The sequence below is a fragment of the Leptodactylus fuscus genome, chromosome 8 (assembly GCF_031893055.1).
Source record: "Leptodactylus fuscus isolate aLepFus1 chromosome 8, aLepFus1.hap2, whole genome shotgun sequence".
NCBI lineage: Eukaryota > Metazoa > Chordata > Amphibia > Anura > Leptodactylidae > Leptodactylus > Leptodactylus fuscus.
The window spans coordinates 84918303-84930963 of NC_134272.1; the positions used below are offsets into that span (position 1 = coordinate 84918303).

Here is a 12661-nt window from a genome sequence, read left to right on the forward strand (position 1 = left end):
ACCCTTGTGCAGCCTCAGCTCTGCTACATCAGATTGCTACATCTGATGTAGCAGTGCCGAGTGTGCATCAGATGTGTAGTTGAGCAAAACTGACTCAGCACTGCTAAGTCTGCATTCGCATAGGAATGCATTGGCCAGCCTTCGGCCAATCAGCGCTGGCTCTGCCGGAGGAGGCGGAGTCTAAGGTCGGACCTGAATGGAGACTGGTGTGGAGCGATCTTAGACTCCGCCTCCTCCAGCAGAGCCAGCGCTGATTGGCCGAATTCCGTACTCTGGCCAATCAGCGCTGGCCAATGCATTCTATTAGCTTGATGAAGCAGAGTGTGCACAAGGGTTCAAGCGCACCCTCGGCTCTGATGTAGCAGAGCTGAGGCTGCACAAGGGTTCAAGCGCACCCTCGGCTCTGATGTAGGAGAGCCGAGGGTGCACTTGAACCCTTGTGCACCCTCAGCTCTGCTACATCAGAGCCGAGGGTGCGCTTGAACCCTTGTGCACACTCTGCTTCATCAAGCTAATAGAATGCATTGGCCAGCGCTGATTGGCCAATGTATTCTATTAGCCTGATGAAGTAGAGCTGAATGTGTGTGCTAAGCACACACATTCAGCTCTACTTCATCGGGCTAATAGAATGCATTGGCCAATCAGCGCTGGCCAATGCATTCTATTAGCGTGAACTGAGTTTGCACAGGGGTTCTAGTGCACCCTCGGCTCTGCTACATCAGATTGCTACATCTGATGTAGCAGTGCCGAGTGTGCATCAGATGTGTAGTTGAGCAAAACTGACTCAGCACTGCTAAGTCTGCATTCGCATAGGAATGCATTGGCCAGCCTTCGGCCAATCAGCGCTGGCTCTGCCGGAGGAGGCGGAGTCTAAGGTCGGACCTGAATGGAGACTGGTGTGGAGCGATCTTAGACTCCGCCTCCTCCAGCAGAGCCAGCGCTGATTGGCCGAATTCCGTACTCTGGCCAATCAGCACTGGCTAATGCATTGTATTGGCGTGATGAAGCAGTGCTGAATGTGTGTGCTTAGCACACACATTCAGCTCTACTTCATCGGGCTAATAGAATGCATTGGCCAGCGCTGATTGGCCAGAGTACGGAATTCGGCCAATCAGCGCTGGCTCTGCTGGAGGAGGCGGAGTCTAAGATCGCTCCACACCAGTCTCCATTCAGGTCTGACCTTAGACTCCGCCTCCTCCAGCAGAGCCAGCGCTGATTGGCCGAATTCCGTACTCTGGCCAATCAGCACTGGCTAATGCATTGTATTTGCGTGATGAAGCAGTGCTGAATGTGTGTGCTTAGCACACACATTCAGCTCTACTTCATCGGGCTAATAGAATGCATTGGCCAGCGCTGATTGGCCGAATTCCGTACTCTGGCCAATCAGCACTGGCTAATGCATTGTATTGGCGTGATGAAGCAGTGCTGAATGAGTGTGCTTAGCACACACATTCAGCTCTACTTCATCGGGCTAATAGAATGCATTGGCCAATCAGCGCTGGCCAATGCATTCTATTAGCGTGAACTGAGTTTGCACAGGGGTTCTAGTGCACCCTCGGCTCTGCTACATCAGATTGCTACATCTGATGTAGCAGTGCCGAGTGTGCATCAGATGTGTAGTTGAGCAAAACTGACTCAGCACTGCTAAGTCTGCATTCGCATAGGAATGCATTGGCCAGCCTTCGGCCAATCAGCGCTGGCTCTGCCGGAGGAGGCGGAGTCTAAGGTCGGACCTGAATGGAGACTGGTGTGGAGCTATCTTAGACTCCGCCTCCTCCAGCAGAGCCAGCGCTGATTGGTCGAGTTCCGTACTCTGGCCAATCAGCACTGGCCAATGCATTTCTATGGGGAAAAGTTAGCTTGCGAAAATCGCAAACTGACAGGGATTTCCATGAAATAAAGTGACTTTTATGCCCCCAGACATGCTTCCCCTGCTGTCCCAGTGTCATTCCAGGGTGTTGGTATCATTTCCTGGGGTGTCATAGTGGACTTGGTGACCCTCCAGACACGAATTTGGGTTTCCCCCTTAACAAGTTTATGTTCCCCATAGACTATAATGGGGTTCGAAACCCATTCGAACACTCGAACAGTGAGCGGCTGTTCGAATCGAATTTCGAACCTCGAACATTTTAGTGTTCGCTCATCTCTAGTGACTAGTACCCGCCGGCTTTCTTGGTTTTAGGACTGTTGACTATAGAAGTCTACAGTCCAATCCCTCTGACCCAATATACACTTATATACTGTAGTTATACGCTACATTACCATATACTGTACATGTCCTGTTATGGAGGACGGGGCGGAATCTAAGTGATTAGAACAGACAGGTCTGCAACTTTAATAACTTGTCATTGCTTCCACGAAAGGACACATTATTTTTTTGGCTTTCTTACTTTCTCATTATCTTAAACTTTGAAAATAGAGAAGTTTCTGTAATTTTCCCCGGAATTACAGTATCAAAGGATATACATCATCCACAAGATAAAGTAACATCTGTTTCATCTCCGTGGTGGTACAAGTGGCTTCTTGCTGACTTGGCATGAAAGTATCAGCGGACGAGAATCTGTCAAAGTCATTTTGTAAGAAAGGTTTAGGAAGTGTCAGGAATAATGAATCTGCACTTCCCCGATACGTTCAGGTCCTGGACTCGCTCATACAGTGATGAACCTTAGAAGTGAAGGTCGCTTACTTTGTGGATAGGCTTTCAGAAGAAGTGCTAAGATAACACATTTGTGTTAAGTCCTGCCCTCCCGTGTCATATATTAATAAATGTCAGGGGTTTGTCTTGCAAAAAATAGAAAGAAGACCTTTCGAGAAATGTTACATTAGCGATATTCAGAAATCTGACGACTTTCTTCTAGAAGGGTTACAATAGCATCTTAGGTAGAGCCGGTATTAAAATATTGCATAATAACTTACATAATAACTCAACCAGATCATGAAAACAATCACTTTTTTCTAATCTACTTTTACTTTCTGATTGTTATTTTTTCAATTCTATTTTCTGTCCCTGATTATGGGGGCGGCCATCTTGCCTGAGCTTCTCCTCTGCTCTGTTAACAGCATTTAGTGATCTGCTTTTCTGCACAGTCATGGCCATAGGCAGCAATAGCCTGGATCCGACTCACTCATTGAGGTGTATGGAGAGTTGTCTAGACATGTTCTGTGCCGGGAGGGGGAGGAGCTAAGCTGTGACATCATCTATTGTCAGTAGTGATGTAATGATGGGTCAGTGGTGTAATGTATGGAGGTATCCAGGGACTGAAGTTTACTTATTTAGTGCTGGGTTGTATCAGTGCTGGTACCGATCCAGTGTCACATGATCAGAACCAGCACCACTTCCTCTCCACTGTCTACTAGTATTACCTGTACTATTGGGGACTGGTAGACTAGATCATTGTAATAATGAATACATCCCCATGGGAGGGAGGGAGGACACAGGTTATGTGTTGGTTGCAGTCACATAATAGAGAGTCAGAACCAACCTGCAAACCCAATATGCAGCACTAACAGAACCCAGCCCAGAGAAAAGTAGATTTTTAACATTAGATAGCCCCTTTAACCTCTAATGTAATCCTGTCTATGATGTTAATGAGGTTACTGCTGCAAGGAAATCCCCTATAGAGTTATGCAAGTATCAGCCTATTATTAGGCTGAGTGGCCAGAGTGAAAATTTCAGGATAACTTGAAAATTCTGCAGTTCCCCTCAAAAAATCCATCTGGAGGTACAAGTATCAGGACCCATAGCTTGTCAGTGTCTGCCCCTATTAGCTGGTTTTGCTGCTTCTTTCCATTCTTAGTGTTCTTTTTCTATTGCACTTGGTGCTATCTAGTGATATTAAACTATACTCTATTTTCTAACCCGGCTTTGACTTCCAGCTTTACTTTGCTACCCTCTTTTTCGGGGGCTGTGTTTAGATCCCGGACTGTTTGTTTTTCCATTTGTCTGCCTTTCTGGAACCTGTTGTACTGTGCCTGGATTTTGACTCTGCTGTGCCTATGGGTCTGATATTGGTTTCTACTTGGCTGGGACTACTTCTAGTACTGACACCTGCATTAATCCTCTCCCCTGTTTGAGTGACTACAAAATTGAGATGCATGTGCAGAGGTTAAAGGGTAAAAACAGGGTTCCCCTAGATACTCCAAACTAGTGTGGCCCAGTCTGAAAGAAGGAAACAAGGAGGGAGAACAGGGGTAGGTCGTAGTGGAATGTTGTCCTTAGGCTCATGCTGTGAGAGGGGAAGAGTGCGGGCGGTGCCACTACAGTAACTCCTGGCACCTGGAAGACGTTGGGTCAGATATTGTCTATCCAATGGATAATCCATCAGTATAAAAGGCTTATGGGGCTAGTAAGACTCTTTATTTTCAGCACAACCATAGAGATTATTTAGTGTGAAAATGTCCTAAAACGGTTCATTGATGCCCAATGACCAAACAAAATTATTTATACATGTATTATCCCAAAAGCAATAAATCTTCATCAATATTAAACAGTATGTAATATAATAAACGCAACATAATCTACGATAATCCACATATCACACATCATCAATCTGATTAAGAATGAGAAGTTTAATGATAACTTGCTAATAGATTCCATTTACTGTTGGCTTGTTCCTTTGGCACTTACATTTCCGCTTTTGAGGATATTTGGCACAGTGGAGACTAGATGGAGACATTACGAATGAAATATTACAAGACTTCCTAAGGTTGACTAACAGCACGACATAATCTAATTTTTTTCTGTGGTGTTTACTTGACAGATGTGGGCTCTGTGGAAGGTCTGGCATATCACCGAGCCTGGGATACTCTCTACTGGACAAGCTCTACTACCTCATCCATCACGCGCCATACTGTGGACCAGAGTCGGAGAGGGGCCTTCAACAGACAGCCTGTTATCACCATGTCTGAGGATGACCACCCCCATGTTCTAGCCCTCGATGAATGCCAAAAGTATGCAAATGATTTCAGATCTTATGTAATTTATGCCTTACAACTTTAGCTTAAGTGCTTCATTCCTTCCTCAGACAGATGTTTCTCCAGATACAGGAGCAATTTAAAGGATAGTTACACTTAACCTTTTCCTGGGGAATGCATATTTATAGCAGTTGGCCGATTAACATCTGCAAGGAGTTGAAGAAGGACGATTATTTACATTCTGTTAAGTCTTAGTTCTTACTAATGTCTTCAATCCAGACTTTAAACTGACCTTGTGAAATCTGTTATTAGAAACAATGAGATACTTGTTACAAGTGCAAGAACAGCAGAAGAAATATCACAGTACAAAGGAGATTACTAGAATCCTTATATCTGCTTCAGGAAGGTTTCTTATATTATCTGCATAGAAGTCAATTGGGCTGAGCTGCATTTTTTCTAAGATGTTATTAATATAGGGCTATAACTTATATCCATAATGTATATGGGCAAGAATATAATTATAATACTGTCCTGTGTACAAGAATATAACTACTATAATACTGCTCCTATGTACAAGGATATAACTACTATAATACTGCCCCTATGTACAAGAATATAACTACTATAATACTGCTCCTATGTACAAGAATATAACTACTATAATACTACCTCCTATGTACAAGAATATAACTACTATAATACTACCCCCTATGTACAAGAATATAACTACTATAATACTACTCCTATGTACAAGAATATAACTACTATAATACTGCTCCTATGTACAAGAATATAACTACTATAATACTACCTCCTATGTACAAGAATATAACTACTATAATACTACTCCTATGTACAAGAATATAACTACTATAATACTGCTCCTATGTACAAGAATATAACTACTATAATACTACTCCTATGTACAAGAATATAACTACTATAATACTGCTCCTATGTACAAGAATATAACTACTATAATACTACTCCTATAAGAATATGACTGCTAATTTAACAACATACTGTACATAGTTTTGTATTTTGTACATTTTGTACACATCCCTTTTTCTCTGTCTCCACCTTCACACAGACTAGTAAATATACATATCCCCTATCTTTATATACTGTGCACTCAGATGTATATACCTACTGTTTAGTCATCAATATATAATTACCATAGGAGAGTAGGAAGTGTGAAAAGCAGAGATATCTTCAGAGGTCTCCAAGGACTTCAAGTTGCATCAATTCTTTATGGGTTTCCCAGTAGCCATGTCAGCTCTTTTGGGCTATTACTTTACAGCCTAATGACCCGTTGTCACTTTTATCATGTACAGAAGAGCCATGTGTTTGTCAAAGACTAATCATGTCAATCCGTTCAAGCAAAACATCTCTTCATTTAGTCTAATGTTATTCTTGACAGTAAAACAAATGTGAAGTTTAAGGGTCATTCATTATGTAACATTCAGAGCAGCACTTTCTATCCCCATGAGGATGAAACAAATGGCGCCATTTACAACATCCTGATGACAAAATCGTAAATAAAAAATGTCCTCGGATTTTCTTAATTTGTAACACGGACCCGTCAATGTTAGGCGTATGTTTCAGTGGTTAGCAAGTCAATAGGAAATGGCACTTTGGGGGCATGAAGATCTGATGTTCCCGGCATCTAATGAATGACATTATCCTACATATGGTAATGGCCGGAGAGAAGAAAGAAAGATTTGTAAAGGGAGTTCTTCTAAAATTCCATTTTCCATGCAAATATTCTGAGTTAATAAATGAGGATTCCTCTTTATGGACCTTCATTGGGGTTGAGCGATCGAGATCGGGAAAGATCGGATCCCGATTGGTGATCGAGTAAATTTCACAATCGGGATTGGCTGGAAAATGATCAGAAATCGGATTGGCTCAATCCTACTGTATATATAATATACAATTAGGGTTGAGTGATCGGTATCGGGAAAGATCGGATCCCGATCGGTGATTGCAAATTTTGCAATCGGAATCAGCTGGAAAATGATCGGAAATCGGATTTTAAAACGGATCATGAAATTTCTGATCATCTAAACCCTAACTTTCCTCAATTAGAAAAGGCAGAGACTTGGGGTGAAATTTACTAACCCATTGATGGCTGAGGCCCCACATTGTGGAAAATCTACTTTTTTGTTGCAGATTTTGCTGCAGTTTTTTTGAGACAATGTCAGGAGTGTCTTCAAAATGAAAAGGAAATATAAAGAAACCTTCTTATACTTCTCCCTTCTGCTCAATCCGCTCCTGACCTTGGCTCAAAAATCCGCAGCAAAATCTGCAACAACAAAAAGCAGCTTTTCCGCAACATGGGTGATTTGTTACTTTTGGCAGGACAAACATATCATTGTTCAGGTTCCTATAGCCCCGTGTAAGAAGGGTTGTGATGCCAGAAGACATTGAGAGTAGGGTTGAGCCGATCTTGAGATTTAAGGATCGATTTGAAAATCTGATTTCCGATTATTTTCCAGCCGATTCCGATCTCAATCGTGAAATTTGCTCAATCACCATTGGAATCTGATCTTTTCCGATCCCGATCTCTCAACCCTAGTCAATGCTTCTCTATGGGAATAGTCACTTTTAGGGTTGAGATAATTTCCAACTTCGATCCCGCTGGAAAAGATCGGGATCGGAATTCCAATCGCGAAATTTACGATCGCCAATAGGAATCCAATCTTTTCCGATTCCAGATTGCTCAACCCTAATTGAGAGTAATTTAGTCCTCCTGTATGTCCTCTGCAGTCACCAGTGTCACCAGGACAGATCAGATCGAGCATTATATTTGTAATTTTTGCTTTGATGCCGCTCTTTCTTTTAATGCCCTCGCCATGTATTGCCACGTACAGCTCTTCATTCCGTTTTACTTACATTTTACAAGCCCCCGTAAAATGAATATGTCCGAATTGAATCTGTAATTTCCAATTCTCATTACAACGCTCCTCTATTTCTCATCCTCAGTTTAATGTTTTGGACTAACTGGAACGAACAACACCCAAGTATCATGAGGTCCACCCTTTCTGGGAAGAATGCCCAAGTCATTGTAAGCACGGACATTGTTACTCCGAATGGGCTGACCATTGATCACTCTGCCGAGAAACTCTACTACTCTGATGGCAGCCTGGGGAAGATCGAGAGATGTGAATACGATGGATCACACAGATACGTAAGTAAAAAGTCATAGCAATGTATATAATGTCCCATATAGTATAACTGAGCTTCAATGTTATAGGCCATGGGGAGCGGTGAGAGAGTATTCAGTAGAGAATAAATTGTCTTCTTTCTTATTTAAAATTTTATTTCTAAGTTTTTTTGGGGGGGTTTTGTTTAAGGGGGTAAGGTAGAATTTTCCTACCTTACAGTTTTGTAAAGGATATTATCTGAAAATATCATGGTGATACTATAACATAGCTTAGAATATTTTTACTTACTGTAGTTTAAAGGGATTGTCCCAAAGTTGAATATCACATTCATTAAATACATTACATAAAATGGCCATTTATATGCTATGAGTTGTGCTTACATAGTATGGATCTATATGGTGTTCATACTGTATAACAATGTATACGTCCACCTAATAAGCTGAGTGCTGGTGGACGCACATGCTCAGTAAGGATTGGGTCACCGTTATCTTCTGGACAGCCAATGGAAATACCTTATTGTCCCGCTTGTCAGGAAGGTGCGGAGTCTCTAATGTACACAGTCATATAGCTGGGAATACTCCATCTGCAGAGAAGTACGAAGGGATTATATATTCGGATTCCAGATGGGGAAGGAAATTTAGTTTGTCTTGAGCTCCCCCCCGGCAGCATAGACTAGGAGCTGGACCAATGGAAATGCAAAAAAGCAATGGATAATGGAAAAGATACTTCTAGATACATTGGAAATGACATTACGGGACCCATCTCTTGTGAAGAAGAGATCTTCGAATGATCTACAATGTATCATTTCAACTTTTTGGTTTAAAAAGTTACAAAAAAACCTCCAGTGTTTTATTCTTTTATGCCGTTGCTTCTGTCAAGTCACATTGGCAAACCTTCCAATACAAAGCTGGTACTGCCAAGAACGAACCTTCGAGTACAATATCATATTAAAAAGACTATAAAAAGCCTTCAAGTCTGTTCTCCAACATAACCTACAGGGGTCGGGGCGGCTTATAAAATGTTTTGCTAATGGATTTTTGACATTCTGTTTTCTTATTGCTTACACATATGCAAAAAAACTAATGTTCTGTTCCCCTTACGACACAATGCAATGACTGAGAAGTCTTTAAGAATAACAAAGACCGGCCATTTTTCAGAACAATACCCCATGACCTAGTATTCTTGCTGGCACAGGGGCTTATTCACCTCCTACTTTGTTTGTGACCTGAGCTTGCAGGAAAACAATTTGACTCCCGCTGTGCCTTATTGCACTATTCAGATGCAGCATTATTTATTAAGGATGGGCCTCTCCGTCATGTGTTCTTTCACACCCCGTGACAAATTGCTTACTATTTATTAGAAATGTGTACTGGCAATAGAAAAGAATATATTAACTAGCTAGCCGAAGATGTCGTAAAAAAATCAATAACAAAATAAGATTTTTTTTTTTTGTTTCTATTAAAATACAAATTGTAGATTTCAATCTGCAGTGTGTAGAGGAGCTAGTACATGTGCCGGCATGTGGACCGTGTGTATTAATAGATATATGACTGCACATGGTCATAGACCGTACCATCATTTATATGGTAAACTTGGATCAAGCAGGGTTGAGCGATCAGGATTGGGAAAGGCCGTATTCCAATCGGCGATCGAGCAAATTTCACGATCGGGATTGGGATTGGGATCGGCTGGGGAATGATCGGAAATTGGATTTTAAAATCTCCAGATCGGCTCAACCCTAACAGTGACTTTTCCCGTAGAGAAGCATTGACTAGAGTTGAGCAATCGGGATCGGAAAAGATCGGATTCCGATCGGCGATCAAGCAAATTTCACGATTGGAATCAGCGGGAAAATGATCAGAAATTGATCCTGAAATCTCAAGATTGGCTCAATCCTAGACAAAGGGGTTGTCCAGGAATTGCAAAAATTGCAGACAAGGCAGGATGAAGGTAAAACATAAGAAAAAAAATCTTACTCACCTGTCCTAGCCTCCGGGGTCCATACTGGCACTCTGATAGTTCTGTGCCACACGTGACCGCTGAGGTCACAGCAGAGCACCTGTGACGTATGTGATGCAAAGTGATTGGCCTCAGCGGTCACATGTGGCATCAGAATTTGTGGCAAAGGCAATTCCTAGACAATCCCATTGGTCAGATTATTCATTCTCCAAGATACAGCTCATACTAACAGAACAATACAGTATTTTATTTACAGGCACAGTTCTTTTTACGTTTTTTTTTTTTTTTTTTTTTTTTTTTTTTAGTTTTTGTATATTAAAAAAAATTTAAGGAAAAAAATGAAAAATGCAGTATTAACGGCTTAACAGATGTTGCTGAAATGTGCCAAAGTTCTCCCCCCTCCCCCATCAGAGGCAGAACAACACATGCCCCGTCGTACTCACTGAAACTCTACACAAGATAGACTCCTCTTGCCCTCACACATCCTGCATGTTCTGTAGTCTCCTGATCTTCCATGAGACTCCATTTTCTTTCAGCTTTCACACTGTCCAGCTTCATCCTATATAACTCCTCCCACTGCCTAGCATGATCCTATCCTAGAAAGGCTCAAGGACCTGTGATGACATCATCACAGGTCCTTTAGTGTCGTGTCAACCTAAATTCCTTCACTGTGGTCGTGTAGTGACATCATTTACCGGGATAAAAAGTAGCCTATGTTTTAATCGGGGTTCCTATCTATGTATGTGGCAAATTTCATGCAAATCCATACAGCCAATTTTGCGTGATTGAGGAACAAACATCCAAACCCACAAAGGATTTACTTTCGTAGAACTAATTCTTAAATATTTTTCTTTCTTACCTATATATTACATTATTGGTCTGCACCCGCTGAGATTACTTGAGCTTCCTTAGGGCGCGATATATTCTTATCCATAAACGAAGATATTATTCGCCACGTCTTGGTCCTTGATTCATTGCTACATTTTACCAAAAACTGAAGGACAAGAAGCATCAGGGTTCTTCGGTTCCATCCCTATTACGCGCAAATATCGTAGTTTAACAAAACTATTCATGTGTTTAATATTTTCATCAAGCAGAAGCTATTTCCTTTATTACTCTCTTTTATAGATGGCCGCCGTTACCGTAAAACACTGCGCCACAAAGTCATAATCCAACTCATATTGATTAAAATGTAATAATTGCCCAGGAATTTCTCACTTTATAGTGCGGTGTAAAATTGTCTTATGAGTGTAACTTAATATTTTATTCGATATTTAACTGCAAAGTTATTTCATAGCATTTTTTTTCCTCCATCAGATAGAATTTTTCAAGTGAGAAAAAGCACAAAAACAAGTTTTTTTTTTAATATTGTTCATCTAAGTACATCATATCTCACTGCACTTTTTTAATATTTTTTTTCTCTCTTTTTCTCGAGGACGCCGAAGCCTCGGAGTAGGGATGGTTGGTTGCGTTTAAACACATTAGGTGCATTGATTTTTACATTCAGTCAATTACTCACTAGTCACAGTCCAATTGGCTGTAAAAATACAAAGTAGGTACATATGTCGGCCCTATTAGAAAGAGCGGAGATAAAAGACGGGAAGCGCTGTTCTCTGTCCTATAATTGCGTGTGAGATGATAAAAACAGCGTAATAGAAAATCCAGGGGTATTATAAAAAATAATAACAATAATAATCAGTATAATAATAGGGAATAATGCTGCCAAATTGTTATGCCTTCTACTGCAGTATACTAGAATACAAGGCACGAAAAAAAAAAATTTTTTCACATTTTGTCTGATTTTTTTTTTTTTTTTTTTAAATTGTGGCTTCTTTTTTCTTTTTTGCGCCTCACTCACTATCTCAAAAAGTGGCTGCCCCTCTCCTAATGTGCCTGAATAAGGACTCGTTCATATCTGTGTTGGTAATCTGTTCGGGGGAGTGCACATGGGGACCCCACGTCTAGTCTATAATGGGGTCCGTGTGCTTGCTGCGAGATCTCAGCAGGGAATATGTGGAAAGGAAAGTACTTCACAATCTACTTTCCTGTCCTGACTCGTGCGGAGATCTCGCGGTAAGCACACGGACCCCATTATAGACTATGGGGTCCGTGTGCTTTCACTGCACACCGCTTGTAAATGCGTTTGGTAGTACGTTTGGGGGGTCCCTATGCAGACTCCCCTGAACAGATTACCGACGTAGATGTGATCGAGGCCTAAACAGACTAGAGAATTTTTTTAAAAAATTGTAGCAGGTCTTACGTCAACACAAAAAGTTATAAAGATCGGTGCACGAAGTACGAGTTATAAAAAATTGACCACAATATATTAGTATTTTTTTTTTTCTGCCTTTCTTTGATAGAGAGGTATTTGCCATATTCAACTGAGAAGTGATTTGGTTGCCCAAATGTAAATGAGTAAAACCTTTTATTGTACTTTCATTCTGAATCCTGCACCAAAGTCCCCCATTCTGGCTAGTAAACCTGTCATTGACTGCTTTAATGTGGCCCACAGTCACTTACTTCTGGGTAAGCAGATGACTAGAGATGAGCGAACACTAAAATGTCCGGGGTTCGAAATCCGATTCGAACAGCCGCACACTGTTCGACTGTTCGAACGGGTT

The 12661-nt window shown here is 41.3% G+C and overlaps 1 protein-coding gene across 1 annotated transcript in view; it reads left to right on the top strand.

The window, feature by feature from the left end:
- The window catches only part of LRP1B (LDL receptor related protein 1B), a 1094775-nt gene that overhangs the window by 883929 nt on the left and 198185 nt on the right, over positions 1 to 12661 (top strand). The window contains exons 42-43 of the mRNA XM_075284520.1: positions 4761 to 4950; positions 7900 to 8104. Of these exons, the coding sequence (XP_075140621.1) occupies positions 4761 to 4950; positions 7900 to 8104 (395 nt within the window). The remainder of the gene's footprint in view (positions 1 to 4760; positions 4951 to 7899; positions 8105 to 12661) is intronic.